This window comes from Nicotiana sylvestris, chromosome 3, assembly GCF_000393655.2.
Source record: "Nicotiana sylvestris chromosome 3, ASM39365v2, whole genome shotgun sequence".
In the NCBI taxonomy this organism is placed as follows: domain Eukaryota; kingdom Viridiplantae; phylum Streptophyta; class Magnoliopsida; order Solanales; family Solanaceae; genus Nicotiana; species Nicotiana sylvestris.
The window spans coordinates 207,289,880-207,306,430 of record NC_091059.1 but is presented as its reverse complement, the minus strand read 5'-3'; the positions used below and the strand labels follow the sequence as shown (position 1 = coordinate 207,306,430).

The following is a 16,551-nucleotide window of genomic DNA, read 5'->3' as shown; positions in this document are numbered from 1 at the left end:
GATACTTAAAAGTATTTTTTTGGAAAGATTTTCCAAACACACTTGCAAAAAACACTACTACTATTTTGCAAAAGTACTTTTTAAAAAAATACATTTGAACAAAAACACTTTTCAAAATAAGTAATTTTTGACAGCTTGGCCAAACGGGCTCTAAACTGATTCTAGAAGTAGGGCTAACTAGGAGTATAATTTACTGCATCGGCTGAAAACTGTTTTTGGGTATTATCACTTTTAGCTCGCGCTAGAAACTACTTACTTTGGGTAGCCGAAAAAGTGTATAAAAATTATATAACTTTTACATATAACATATAGAATATATATATTTCTGCTATTATTTTGAGTTGGACATCTGCATTAAATTACAATTACTAGGAGGGGGCATCTAGCATGTATAGTAGAGTTACTTCCCAAAATCGATGTACTTGTCAAGGATGGGCGACTGGACTGGATTTTCGCTTTACATCTATTAATGGGCTTTTGGAGTCCAAATGGAATCCCTAATCAATCATCGGTGGCATGTATTAACCTTTTATTTTCATTTTGGGTAAGTGAGTTAGGAATTCAATTTCTATATCAAGTTTGGTAGTTGATGATATTGGTTAAATTTGCGCCCTATGTAAGTGAACGTAAAACTTGAATCAGCACACCATCACTTGGATTCTTGACTCTCTTAGCCATCGATTTCTCCTTAATCTCGATATAGATGTTTATTTTGTTATTTTATATATAGGTGAGAAATTCTTTTTCTTTACTTTTGAGATAACAGCACTTGCAACAAAGCAGTCTAGGTTCAATCAACTCCAAGAAACAGGTTGCTCTGCTTTAGGCGGCTGGTCCAACATAGCTTGTTCCCATCTTGGACTTTCACAGGATAAATGGCTATGCACCAAAATTTGGCATATGTGTACTTATTCTTTTGGAGGGGGGGGGGGTACTTAAATTATATTTCTATATGTAGCTTTTAGGTCTGCTCTACTTGTGCGGGAGCCTGACTTACTTTTCAATAATTTTTTCCATTTTTCGTGCTAGCGTTTTCCCAATCAATGCTGAAATGTCAGAAATCGGTAAAATTTGGGGGTAGAAGCAAAGAGTAGAAAATGACAATGTTGGTCACATGAATACAGTGACTACTCATTTTGTCCACTTCGAATTTTGGACTTTCGTTCAAATGCATAACATGTTACTAAAGATAAAAGAAACTATATATATGAGCAAGTAGAACAGAAATAGAAACTTATTTCCTAGATAAATGCAAATTGATTTAGAATCGTTGCGAGGTTAGAGAATTCTAGTTGTAGCATATAAATCTTTCATCTTACTTTTCTCCTTTTGTTCCTTAGATAATAATCCTTTTCTCTAATGACTTGATTTGATACCAAACACATTGATATCTTGGGTTTGAATGTCGGGTGTTGAATTCATTACCAACAGTTAGGTCAAATCCTTTTAATTAAGAATACTTCGTTTTCTCCTAAAAAAAGGATTAGGAATGATTATCCATTTTATTACTTTATTCTTAAGATGCCTCTAACTATAGGAGGATTGCCTATACACCTTTTAGCCCCACCCCCACCTGGCCCATTGCTAATTTGACAGTTGGGTGAGGAAGAAGCCCCAATCATGAAGCATGAAATCGAGCAATTATTCACAAAATAAAATATAAGGAGATAATTAGGGGCACATGTGGATCAATTTGGTTTATCACTACTAAAGTCTCCAGTATTATGGTTAGCAATACGAACTAAGTGGATGTCACCTAATAATTGTAAGGATTTAACTTAATAATGTAAAATGTTTCTATACTAACATTATATTTTAACTCGTTGTATGAAGTAAGATTTCTTTATATTATTAATCCATTTTTTATGGACAATTATTTGTAACTATTTTTTAGGTGATCAAAATCTTTTATTATATTATTGTTGTATACTCCTTCCAATCTACTTTAATTAAAAAAAAATTAACTTTTTTTATGGTCCATAATATTTGATTTTTTCAGATATTAAGAAGAAATTAACTTTCTTCTTCCAAAGTTGCCCTTGAAGTAAAGAGCCTTGAAGAATTTATTATATTTTCAATGAACAAATTAAGGTTAATATGGTTAAATATTTTTTTATTAATTAATAATAAAAAGTGAATTTAAAAATAATCAAAATGAATCCGTGCTAGAAGTTAAACTTTTTTTGAGATAATAATTTTATTAATTAAAAAAACAAGATAGGCTAAAAAAGGCCATAATTAAAGAACCTCATAATGTCATTATCAAAAAGGGTATCACATGCTTTACACCCATTAATTTTCTTTTTTTCCTAGCTAGCCATTAGTTTCCAAAGGAGTCCTCATGGCTTTGGTTTCACATTTATGTGTGAGTGATTATGACTTGAGCTCATACCTGCCTTCTCCTTCTTCTTCTCCTCTTATTTCCTCTTTCTTTCTTCTTTATATACATATTTATTGTTCCTAGCAAGTAATTAATAATAAATTCTTATGAGTATTATGGGGGATTCATTTGATGAAGAGTGTGATTATCTATTCAAGGCAGTTCTAATAGGAGACTCAGCAGTTGGGAAATCAAACCTTTTGTCAAGATTTGCTAAGGATCAATTTCAGCTGGATTCTAAACCTACCATTGGAGTTGAATTTGCTTACAGAAATATTAGAGTTGGTGATAAGCTCATCAAAGCACAAATATGGGATACTGCAGGTCAAGAAAGGTACCCCCCCCCAACTTTTTATTTTATTAATCCTTCACCCTCTTTTATTCAGTTGGGCTTGTTTTTAATCCATATTTAGTATTCTGAACTCAACAATCATCTTTTCATTCTTAAACAATTAAAATGAACTCCAATACACGAACAAATATGGGATTTTTTTTCACTTTTAGCCCGCTCCAGAAACTATTTATATTCGATAACCGAAAAGTGTATAAAATTTATATATTTTAATCCATATAAAATATACATTTAACTATTATTTTGATAATGACTATACACTGTTGTTTTTAGACCCTTTGTGAATGTTTCTATTAGGATTGGATCCATTGGATCAGTACAAGTTTTGCTTAACGTGTTAGGATCCTCCCTTCAGAAACTCTCTTTTTGGCCAGAAGAGGCGAAGCTAGCCTATTAGGCAGGGTTTTTGGGTGAACTCAATCACTTTTGCTAAATATTATACTTGTATTAGAAAATTTATTATAATAAATATAAATATTAATTACAAACCCTTTAATTAGGACGAGCTATGAGTTCCGTAACAAATTTCGAACCCATAAACTTCAAATCATTGTTTCGTCTTTGTTCCGCTAGTGTTTAGTGACGTGGCTTCTTTAATTTGCTTAATCTCAAGTTCAACGTATATAAGTAGGTCATTACAAGAATATCTGAACACCTTTTATAGTATTTACCAAAACATTTATGGATGAAAAGTTTGGTCTAATTGCAGAAAGGAAATTCAGAGAAAAAAGTTAGTAAGTTTTCCTAATTGATGACGGGGATAAATGAAGGATATTCTCTCAACATGAGTCCAAATTAACCGCCCAATTAATGTGTTTACCTTATCTTCACGCCTATTAAGTCTATAAAAGTATCGATACCAACTCACCACTTTGTTGACATGATCGATAAATTTGACTAAAGTGTATTGAAAATTTAATTAATAAAAATCCAATCGCATGCAATTTATTTTTCTTTTGATGGAAAAAAAGATATTGCTGTACATATCCTTTAGGTCAATATGGTGTTTGAATAATTGTTTCAATATATCTCCATTATTAAGTGGCAAGGAGCAATTATCATAAAAGGCACATGATAATGCTATCAATGCATGGTCAATTATTAAAAGAAATGTTAGCGTATTAGAAGTACATAATATTTAATATGATCTCGAAGTTTCATATTATTTGCATGATTATAGAAGCTTGTCATTAAGCGTAAAATAAACACTATTGAAATTTATCATCTTAAATATTCTTAATACTTGTGTGGCTGTAAGACTTTTAAAACTTATGATTTTAAATATGTCTTATCATTATGACTATTAGAAGCTTGTTATTAAGGGGAAAATAACAAGTTCAAATTAAATTAGTTTAAAAATTAGAAAAATATCATTCTTCTTGGAATAAGCTACTTCATCCCTTCCACTTTATTTGATTTTTTGGCTGTTTTCACATATATTAAGGAATCCACCTTTTAGCACTAATTAACAATCAAAATGACCATGTTAACATTAATTTGTTCATTGAAAATATAACAAATGCTCCTAGGCTCTTTATTCCAAGGGCAATTTGGAAAAAAGAAATGAAATCCTACTTGATATTTGAAAAATCAAATATTATGGACCACAAAAAGATAGCCAAAAATCACTTAAATGAACCGGAGGAAGGAATAAGAAGATAGACTCATTCTTTTTAATACGGAGGGAGTATTAATGTCCAACCTGCATAAATATCGTTCTTTCTTCCAGGTTTCGAGCCATAACAAGTTCATATTACCGTGGAGCACTTGGTGCCTTGCTTGTGTACGACATAACAAGAAGAGCAACATTTGAAAATTTAAGAAAATGGCTATACGAGCTTAGAGAATATGGCAGCTCAGACATGGTAATTGTTCTTGTTGGAAATAAATCTGATTTGGCCAATTCTGCAAGAGAAGTTAATGTTGAAGATGGGCAAAGCCTTGCACAATTAGAAGGATTATCTTTTTTGGAAACATCAGCAAAGGACAATCTAAATGTAGAAGAAGCATTTCTTCAAATGATTACAAAAATTCATGAAATTATGAGTCAGAAAAGCTTGGAAGCTAAGATGAATGAAGCAACTACACCAAAATCTCTTCAAGGAAAAAAAGAAATTATTAACATGATGGATGATGAAGTAACAGCCACTAAACAAAATTCTACTTGTTGTTTATACTGAATTTTCTAATTAATTGTAATTTGTTTGACATTTATAGTTGGAGAAAAAAGGATCACACTTTACTTTTGTTTGTTGCTTTTTTCTTTCTGTTATTGGATCTTTGTTAACCAATCTCTTTGTTCCTTTGTCAAATTAATCCACGGCAGCATCCTCCAAGAAAATAGTACGTGTTGTTTTGTTATTAAAAATTATTTATTTCTTTTTGACAGTAGATTTAAGTATCAAATGTTGATTTCGTCTGGTCTAATTGTCGACTAGCAAGTGGGACACTCTATATGTATGTGCCTTGTATTAGAAAATTTTAGTACCAAACAAATAACACTAAAATGACAAAATGATCGAATGTAGCAAGTCAGGAAGTTTACCACCATATATGAAATAACTATTTAGTGGTGGCAATATGAATAAGAAATAGTTAACCATCCATATTATTCACTAAAAAATGAGTTGGATAGTGAACTATTTAAAAGTAGGCAAATATGAATAAGATTCATATTATTCACGTAATAAATAGATAACCAATGAGTTTAACTTTTATATTTGCAAAGACTCAAATTGGGGGTTTCTCAAGTTTTGAGACTAGGAATTCTCCCAAGTGTGATCATATTCAAGAAGTCTTAGATAATATGAATATCTATATTATTTGCCAGTTAACCCATTTTCTATTCATATTAAATATGTGTCGATTAGAAAAATTGTCCATTTTTATATTACCTATTTTCGACATGTCCCATATCCGATAAGGGGTGGAGGTACAGTAGTAGGTGCGGGTTCGGGCGAACTCAGTGACTTTTTCCGAAATTCTATATTTGTATTGAAAAATTTACCACATCTATATAAATATATCATGTTGAACCCAGTAACAAAAGAGGTCTGGGTTCAGTGGTAAGGGTTGTGGGTTCCTTGGAAAAAGGTGTGGGTTCGATTCCCCATTAAAGCAGTTTTTTATTTTGTTTTTTTAATATATTTTTTCACAAATCAACTGAACGACAACGTTTTCTTCACTTACCTCTCAACATAACGTGTTTCTTTCTAATAAACAAAGATAGAAGCTTCCCAATTTTAAACACAAACTTTTTCTTTCAATTGCCAAATCAAAAAAAAAAAGCTAGGGTTCTGCTGGGTTTTCTTCCAATTCCCAAATAAAAAAAAAGCTAGGGTTCTGCTGCCTCTGCTAGGGTTCGTCTCAGGTATCTGTAATCTGTCCGTCTTCCCATCTCATGTGAATTAAAATTCTTAACCCTTTTTCAATTGATTTGAGGCAAATTATTTTGGTATTGGAATGAATAAGCCCAAATAGAAATAGTGCAGAATTGTTACGGTTGATCCCAATTTGGTTTGAGATTATGCTACTGATGATTGATTGTAACAGGGGAATCGGCTAAATGTGCTATTTTGTGGGATCGATTATGAACTTCAAGAGTAATGAATTAGTGTAATGAATTGTGCTATTAGAGAAGTATTACTCTAGTATCATTTATGAATAGATGATTAAAAATTGTGCTATTCCAATTTGGTTTGAGATTAAGTTACTTATGTTTGTTTATCTATGTTCAATTTTTGTAAAGTGTTTCTACACATGATAGAAGAATTTTTCGTTTGTTACAAGAATGAGGGGCAATTACCTTTATACTCATTTCCAGTTGAATTCTGACATAAAAGTATATTTTTTACTGTGTGGATTTTATCATAAATGCACAAAATATGTCCAGTTATCTATTGGTTTTTAAGGGATGTGTAAATTTAGTGCTACATAAGTTCGTGAAATAAAGTACATGATGATTTACTCTTTATATTTTAGCATTGTGTATTCATAAGTTCTTATTGGTATATCTTATAGTTTACAAATTGAACTATGTCAGAGGAGATAAAGAATAGTTTATTATAGTATTTTGAAACATACAACTTCAAGTAGATTTCTGTTTTGTGATTTTTAGGTTTTTCTAGCAAAAGTCGATATGATCACGAGTTTTTACAAAGCTCAAGCTTCTGCAGCTTCTTCTAGCTCTCCTTTGACAAGTTCTCAAAGTCCAGTTATTAATAACAATATTAATCCTTCCCAAGCATCGGATAAAGTATGCTATTATGAGCCCGATCCTGCTAAAAGAAAATCAATTTCAGAATATCCTCCTAATTTACGTGATCGTATAAGGAGAAATTATATACAAAATGGAGCTTGTCAACCTCGTGGTTTTGTCTTTCCAAAAAGAGATTTTGGGGGAATAATGCGTATCTTTAATCTTGAATGGTTTAAAACTTCATGTTCTCAATGGTTAGAATATAGCATTAAACAAGATGCAACATTTTGTTTATGTTGTTACTTGTTTAAAAATGAGGTTGGAGGATATGTAAAAAAAGTAGGTGATGCTTTCACAACGGATGGTTTAGAGGTTGGAATAAAGGTTTAAAAAGACTTAAATCACATGTGGGTAACGTGGGTAGTGTTCATAATCGATGTTTCAATATGATGCTAGATTTAATGAACCAAGAACAATCCATTCTAACTTCTTTGGACAAGCAATCTGAGAAAATTAAAAGTGAACATCGAGTTCGTTTGAATGCTTCAATTGATATTGTAAGGTATCTTTTGAAAGAAGGAATTCCTTTTCGGGGCCATGATGAGAGTGTAACTTCTACTAGAAGAGGCCATTTTTTAGATCTCTTAAAATGGTATGCAGATAGGAAGGAAGATGTGAAAAATATGGTATTAGAAAAAGCTCCAAAAAATAACACCATGACTTCTCCTGATATTCAGAAAGATATTGTGAATTCTTGTGCAAAAGAAACAGTGAAAGCAATTATTGAAAACTTGAATGGGGATTTTTTTGGGATATTAGTTGATGAGTCTAAGGATGTCTCTCATAAGGAACAAATGGCTCTTGTTCTGCGCTATATCAATAAAGAGGGTGAACTTATTGAGCGATTCCTTGGCCTTGTTCATGTTAAAGATACAACTGCACATGCATTACAAAAAGAAATATATTCTTTGCTTTTATAGTATTCATTGAGTTCATCTCTAATACGGGGACAAGGGTATGATGGAGCTAGTAACATGCAAGGAAATATCAATGGTCTTAAAACTTTGATTCCGAAAGATAATCCTTCGGCACATTGCATACATTGTTTTGCTCATCAGTTGCAATTGACTTTTGTAGCTGTTGCAAAGAAACACCATGATGTAAATAATTTTTTGACTTTCTTGCTAATGTTTTGAATGTTGTTGGAGGTTCTTATAAGCGTAGAGAGATTCTTAGAGATGATCAAGCTGAAAAATTAGATGAGTTATTAGTGCTTGGTGAAGTTCATACAGGAAGTGGATTAAATCAAGAACTTGGGCTTCAAAGACCAGGTGATACTCATTGGGGATCTCACTTTAAGACATTACGTAACTTTATTTCTTTATTCTCATCGATTGTTCATATACTTGGAGTTCTTGCAAATGAGGGTTCAAATTATCAGGAGAAAGCATTAGCCAAAAGTCTAGTGGAAGATATAAGATCTTATGAGTTCGTTTGTATATTACATTTGATGTTAAAACTATTAGCAATTACATATAATTTGAATATGGCCCTACAAAAAAAAGATCAAGATATTATTAATGCAATGAAACTTGTTGATTTCACAAAGAGGCAATTGCAAACAATGAGAGAATCTAAATGAAATTCTTTGATTGAAGATGTCTCTTCGTTTTGTGATAAGAATGGTATTGTAATCCCAAAAATGGATGAGAAGTATGCACTTGGAAAGTCGAAGCGTAAAAGCTCAACTGTTACATATTCCCATCATTTGTACGTAGAAGTTTTTTGTGCTACTATTGATTTGCAACTTTCGGAGCTTAACAGTCGTTTTAGTGAAGTGAATACTTCTCTGCTTCTTGGTATGGCTAGTTTGAGTCCCGATGATTCTTTTGCGAATTATGATAAAAACAAGATTATGAAACTTGCTACATATTATCCAAATGAGTTCACTGCTTCTAAGTTTGAAGATCTTAATTATGAGCTTGACAACTATATTGACTATGTGCGAGAAATGGACAATGCATTCTCTAACTTGAAAGAGCTTGGTGATCTGTCGAAGACATTGGTTAAAAAAAATATTCACAAGACATGGGGACTTGTTTATTTGCTTGTGAAGCTGAGTTTGATATTATCTGTGGCTACTGCAACGGTTGAAAGGGCTTTTTCTTCAATGAAGTTTATTAAAAATGATTTGCGAAGTAGGATTGGTGATGACTTTTTGAATGATTGTGTAGTTTGTTTTATAGAGGATGAAGTATTTGAAAGTGTATCTAATGATGCGATCATTGATTGTTTTCAAAACATGACAACTCGTCGAGTGCAATTGAAATGATAATGTTTATATTCATATATTGTGTTTGTCTTTCGTTACTTTTTAAATATATATTAAATATCGATACTCATTCTTTAGTCAGTTTGATATTGTTTATTAGTTTTAGGTCATAGTCTTATTCTAAATTTTAGAACCCACACACTCCAAATCCTAGCTCCTCCTCTGTATCCGATCTGACTTGACCCCCATTTGTCACCCCTATAACTATCTGAGTTGAAGATTATCTTTGAGCCGTTTCTGAGCGAGAGTTGTAGAACTTTTATCAAAACCAAAAATTAAAGGACAATGCACGTCAACATGAAAATTAATCTATCGTTCCAATAGTAATACTTACTTTGAAATAATTTAACATTAATAGTTAATAACTAGAGTAATGTTATGAATAGTTTTTACATTGAATGTTACATTGGATGCCCATGTTGTGAATAACTTAAAGATTAAATCTCCTACTTTATGTCCATCATCTTTACTTTTTATGACTATAAAAGGCCATATAATTATAATGGAAAGATACACCAAAGTGAAAGAAGAAAACACTTCTCCCTTCTTTCTATCTCTTCTTATTTATATTTCACTGCATTGCTTTTATTTTATAACACGTTATCAGCACGAAGCTCTAATTTTATTCTTAACTCCCGCTAAATTGAGCCATATTTTATTAAGGTATGTATCATTATAATCATTTTATTTATGGCAGTACATATCATATGCTCACTGTTTGCAGATTACTTGTGTGCTTGAGCATCTTAAATAGTTTAAGTACATTGCAGTGATAAAATAACTATTTTCTTCTGTGATCAACTCTTAGAGGACCTCAAAGTCATCAAAATAGCTATGCACTAATGTCATACTTATAATATTCTTAGACTCCCTGGATCAAAACATATCTTTAAAGCATTTTGAAGAACTATGAGAAATGCATTGACAAGCAATAATTTTATAGTTTAATTACTTTATATTTATTGGAACATATAAATAATGTTAGCCACGTTCAATTTTATTAACACATATATATCAATAATATAAAGTGAAATGAAACAAGTATGTAATTTCTACTTTATGGCAGGAATAAAATGAAATAGTAGATTGTTAACATGATATAGCTCTATTTTCATTTCTTTTACCTTAATCGTTTTGTTTTCATTAATTGTTTATTATTATAATTATTTCTCTAACTTATTCATCTTTTATGATAGTTTTCACTATGTCAAATTTATCAAAACTTGAATTTGTGGCACTTGACATCACCGGGAGGAACTATTTATCATGGGTTCTTGATGCTGAAATTCACCTTGACGCTAAAGGTCTTGGAAATACTATTATACAAGGAAATGAAGCATCAAATCAGGATAAAGCGAAGGCCATGATTTTCCTTCGTCATCATCTACATGAAGGGTTAAAAACTGAATATTTAACCGTAAAAGATCCACTTGAATTATGGATTAATTTGAAGGATCGATATGACCACCTAAAACTTACGGTATTACCGAAAGCTCGGTATGAGTGGATACATTTAAGGTTGCAAGACTTTAAAACCGTAAGTGAGTATAATTCTGCTATCTTTAAAGTAAGTTCTCTATTAAAATTATGTGGAGACACTATCACAGATGAGGACTTATTGGAAAAAATATTTTCTACTTTTCACGCTTCAAATGTGGTGCTACAACAACAATACCGTGAAAAAGGTTTTAAGAAATATTCTGAGTTAATCACATGCCTACTTGTGGCTGAGCAGAATAATACTCTATTAATGAAAAATCATGAAGCCCGTCCCACTGGGTCAGCTCCATTTCCGGAAGTGAATGTTGTAGCAGCATATGATAAATTTGAAAGAAAACAAAATAATTACTATGGTCGTGGACATGGTCATAAACGTGGACGTGGCAGGGGGCGAAACAATTATCGTCATTATGGTGGAAATAAATTGGAGAACAATAAGGGTTCTCAAATTAATCATTCAAAAGGGAAAAATAGTATGTGTCACCGATGTGGTATGAGAGGTCATTGGGCACTCATTTGTCGTACGCCAAAATATTTTGTCAAACTTTATCAAGCCTCCCTCAGGAAAAAAGAAAATAATGTGGAGGCACACTTGACCTTTCAAAATAATGATGATGAAGTAGGTCCCTCAAACAAATATGATTCTAAGGCACATCTTGCATATAAAGATGATGATTTTGAAGGCCTAACAAATATTATTCATTTAGAAGCTGGAGACTTCTTTGAGGATATTGACTGAAGAACTAATCATCTTACTGGGGAATGAAGCTATAAAAGTTGTTATTTTTATGTTTGCAACTAGTTTATTTTTCTTGAGTGTATTTTCCTAATGCATCACGTGTTGCTAGTTTCTACATTCCTAATGTATTTCTTAATGTTTTTTTCCTGCTTGTCTTTCATATTTCTTATGATGTATTATTTGTCTTTTTTATGAAGAATATGAAAATTCCACAGTCTTCAATTGGACTCAAGATTAATAAAGATGATATATGTCTTCTGGATAGTGCTACAACACACACTATTTTAAAAGATAAGAGATATTTCTCTTATTTGGTAATGAAAGAAGCGAATGTTAATACAATATCCGGTAGTACAAGATTAATTGAAGGTTCTGGAAGAGCCAATTTATTACTACCAGGAGGAACAAATTTGGCTATTGATGAAGCACTATATTGTAGTAAATCTCAAAGAAACTTATTAAGTTTCAAAGATATTCGCCAAAATGGCTATCATATTGAGACTACAAATGATGAAAAGATTGAATATCTTTATATTACTACAATAACGTCCGGTAAGAAATATGTGCTTGAAATGTTACCCGCTTTTTCCTCCGGCTTATACTACACAAGTATTAGCAGGATTGAAACACATGCCGTAGTAAACAAGAAGTTTACTAATCAAGATAATTTTATTATTTGGCATGACCGGTTGGGCCATCCTGGTTCTAATATGATGCGTAAAATAATTGAGAATTCACATGGACATGCAATGAAGAATCAGAAGATTCTTCAATTTAAGGAATTCTCTTGTGCTGCGTGTTCTCAAGGAAAATTAATTATTAGACCATCAACTATTAAAGTTAGGATGGAATCCCCTGCATTTCTGGAACGTATACAGGGTGATATATGTGGGCCCATTCACCCTCCATGTGGACCATTCAAATATTATATGGTTTTGGTAGATGCATCTACAAGATGGTCACATGTGTGCTTACTATCAACTCGCAATATGGCATTTGCGAGATTGTTGGCTCAAATAATAAAGCTAAGAGCACAATTTCCAGATTATGCAATTAAGACAATTCGTCTTGATAATGCTGGTGAGTTTACATCCCAAGCCTTTAATGATTATTGTATTTCAACTGGGATAACAATTGAGCATCCGGTTGCTCATGTTCATACACAAAATGGTCTAGCAGAATCATTGATCAAACGCCTCCAATTAATTGCTAGACCAATGCTTATGAGAACAAAACTTCCCATTTCAGTATGGGGTCATGCTATTTTGCACGCAGCAGCACTTGTGCGGATAAGGCCCACAAGTTATCATAAAGTCTCCCCATTGCAATTGGCTTTTGGTCAGGAGCCAAATATTTCCCATCTTAGGATCTTTGGTTGTGCGATATATGTTCCAATTGCTCCACCACAACGCACAAAGATGGGTCCTCAAAGAAGGTTGGGGATATATGTTGGATATGAATCTCCTTCAATTATAAAATATCTAGAGCCGATGACTGGAGATTTATTTACGGCAAGATTTTCTGATTGTCATTTTGATGAATCAGTATATCCAACATTAGGGGGAGAAAATAAGCAGCTGAAAAAGAAGATAGATTGGAATGCATTATCACCGTCTCATTTAGATCCTTGAACAAATCAATGTGAACGAGAGGTTCAAAAGATTATTCATTTACAAAATATTGCAAATCAATTGCCAGATGCATTCACTGACCTATCAAGGGTGACTAAATCACATATTCCAGTTGCTAATGCTCCAATTCGAGTTGATATCCCGACAGGATAATTAATTAAAGCAAATGAGTCTAAGCCATGCTTGAAACGTGGTAGACCAATCTATTCTAAAGATAAAATCCTCGAAGAAGAAAAGGAGCAAGTGATCAAAGTGAACATAACACAGAGGTAGTGGCTCAAGAAGAGCTTCAAGACGTAACAATTGATAAGACCTTAGGGAGGTCCAGGTACCTGAAAATAATGAGAATGAAGAGATATCAATAAGTTATGTCTCAACCGGGAAAATATGGAACCGAAATAATATTGTTATCGATAACATTTTTGCTTATAATGTTGCTGTTGAAATAATGCAACAAGATGAGGATCTTGAACCAAAATCTGTCAATGAATGTAGACAGAGAAATGATTGGCCAAAATGGAAAGACGCTATCCAGGACGAGTTAACTTCACTTGGAAAATGTGAAGTCTTCGGACACATAGTTCGAACACCTGAAGGCATAAAGCCAGTAGGGTATAAATGGGTTTTTGTGCGAAAACGAAATGATAAAAATGAAGTCGTTAGATATAAAGCGCGACTTGTGGCACAAGGGTTTTCCCAAAGGCCTGGAATTGATTATATGGAGACATATTCTCCTGTAGTGGATGCTATCACCTTCAGGTATCTCATAAATATGGCAGTGCAAGAAAAACTTGATATGCATCTAATGGATGTTGTTACAGCCTATTTGTATGGATCATTAGACAACGAAATTTTTATGAAAGTACCTGAGGGATTTAAAGTGCCAGAAGCATATAAAAGTTTTCGAGAAACTTGTTCAATAAAGCTTCAGAAATCTTTATACGGATTGAAACAATCAGGTCGTATGTGGTACAATCGCCTGAGTGAATACCTGTTGAAAGAAGGGTACAAGAATGATCCAATTTGTCCTTGTGTCTTTATAAAAAGGTCTGGATCTGAATTTGTTATAATCGCCGTGTATGTTGATGATTTAAATATCATTGGAACTCCTTGGGGAGCTTCCAAAAACAGTAGACTATTTGAAGAAAGAATTTGAAATGAAAGATCTTGGAAAGACAAAATTTTGTCTTGGTCTACAAATTGAGTATATGAAAGATGGAATATTTGTCCATCAATCAACATACACCGAAAAGATTTTAAAGCGATTCTATATGGATAAAGCACATCCATTGAGTACCCCGACGGTTGTGAGATCACTTGATATAAAGAAAGATCCATTCTGACCTCATGAAAATGATGAAGAGCTTCTTGGTGCCGAAGTACCATATCTTAGTGCAATTGGGGCATTAATGTATCTTGGCAATAATTTCCGACCAGATATAGCTTTCTCAGTAAGTTTATTGGCAAGATTTAGTTCTTCGCCAACACAAAGATACTGGAATGGTATTAAACATATATTCAGATACCTCCAAGGGACCATTGATATGAGTTTATTTTATTCAAATAAATCCAAGCCATCATTGATTGGTTATGCAGATGCAGGATATTTGTCTGATCCACATAAAGGTCGATCTCAGACAGGCTATTTATTTACAAGTGGAGGTACAACCATATCATGGCATTCAACAAAACAAACTATGGTTTCTACTTCTTCAAATCATGCAGAGATAATAGCCATTCACGAAGCAAGTCGAGAATGCGTTTGGTTGAGATCTATAACTCAACATATTCAGCAAACATGTGGTCTTTCTTCGAAAGAGAATATTCCAACAATATTGTATGAAGACAATGTTGCATGCATAGCTCAGTTGAAAGGAGGATATATCAAAGAAGATAGAACAAAACATATTTCACCGAAATTCTTTTCACTCATGATCTTCAGAAGAATGGTGAAATAGATGTACAACAAATTCGTTCAAGTGATAATTTGGCTGATCTGTTCACTAAGGCATTACCAACCTCAATATTTAAAAAGCTGATATATAAGATTGGAATGCGTTGTCTTCGAGACATTAAGTGATTTTTCATCAGGGGAAGTAACTACACGCTGCACTCTTTTTCTTAACCAAGGTTTTGTCCCACTGAGTTTTCCTAGTAAGATTTTTAATGAGGCAGCAAGCAATGCATATTATAAATAACTATGTACATCCCAATTTCTTTTTGTAAGTTCTTAATGAGGCACATTATCTTACATAGACATCCAAGGGGGAGTGTTATGAATAGTTTGTATATTGGATGCCCATGTTATAAAAGGCCATGTAATTGCAATGGAAAGATACACCAAAGTAAAAGAAGAAAACATTTCTCCCTTCTTTCTATCTCTTCTTATTTATATTTTACTGCATTGCTTTTATTTTATAACAAGTAAGAATATATTCCACTTAATCATGATTATATATATATATATATATATATATATATATATATATATATATATGAAGAATACGTTTTGCATTTTTCATTGATATGATGTAAATATATGTGTGAGTAATTTTCTAAATTTTGACGATTAAATTGTAGTAAATATGACAATTTCTCTAAAGTAAGAGAGAAATGATTACAATTGAGGTTCACTTTATATATGTGTAGATTATATTAAGAGAAGGGTAGTTTAGTGTATAGTGCAGAATAGAAAGCGGGGGTATTTTTGTCATTTAACATGCTCCCTTCACTAACCACCGTGAAAGTGGTTATATTAGTTAAACACTGTACATTTTAGTTCTTCAGTCGGTTAATATAGAGAATGATCTTCTTCTCTTCCTTCTCTCGACTTTCTCTCTCTACAATCTAGCTTAATCCTTCAATTCCTTAGCTGCATGAGTGTGAATCTGAGTTCATGACACTAGATCTCAGATTCTATCATGGTATCAGAGCGATCGATCTGAATTTAGGACAAAATTTCAGTAGGAAGCCATTGCTGAAGCTGCTTCCATGGGAGAACCAGTGGTTGAAATTTCTCGGATTGATCACAATCATCCTTTGTACTTGAGAGAATCAGACACGCCTGGTGTAGCGTTAATCAACATAAAACTCACAGGTCCAGAAAATTATGGACTGTGGAGTCGAGCTATGCGAACGACATTGTTGGTGAAAAACAAATTAGGTTTCATAGAAGGATCCTGTACAAAAAACTCTTTTAAAGGTGAATTGGCAAATCAATAAGAGAGATGTAATGCGGTAGTGTTGTCGTGGATCGAAAAAACAGTGGTGGTAGAATTGTAACCTAGTATCATCTATGCATCAAATGCGTCAAAAGTTTGGGGAGAATTTAAGGAACGATTTGATAAATCGAACCTAACTCAAACTTATCGACTGTGGAAGATGATAGGGTCGTTAACTCAAGGTACTGATTCAATCAT

The 16,551-nt window shown here is 32.8% G+C and overlaps 1 protein-coding gene and 1 pseudogene across 1 annotated transcript; both read left to right on the top strand.

Moving 5' to 3' along the window:
* Nucleotides 1-2,341: 2,341 nt before the first annotated feature.
* Nucleotides 2,342-4,978, top strand: LOC104243597 (ras-related protein RABA6a-like). Its single transcript, XM_009798809.2, has 2 exons — nt 2,342-2,714; nt 4,462-4,978. The coding sequence occupies exons 1-2, from the start codon at nt 2,488-2,490 to the stop codon at nt 4,910-4,912; spliced, it is 678 nt and encodes a 225-aa protein (XP_009797111.1). The 5' UTR covers nt 2,342-2,487; the 3' UTR covers nt 4,913-4,978.
* A 2,159-nt stretch (nt 4,979-7,137) lies between these two features.
* LOC104243598 (uncharacterized) lies at nt 7,138-9,392 on the top strand (annotated as a pseudogene).
* Nucleotides 9,393-16,551: the final 7,159 nt, after the last annotated feature.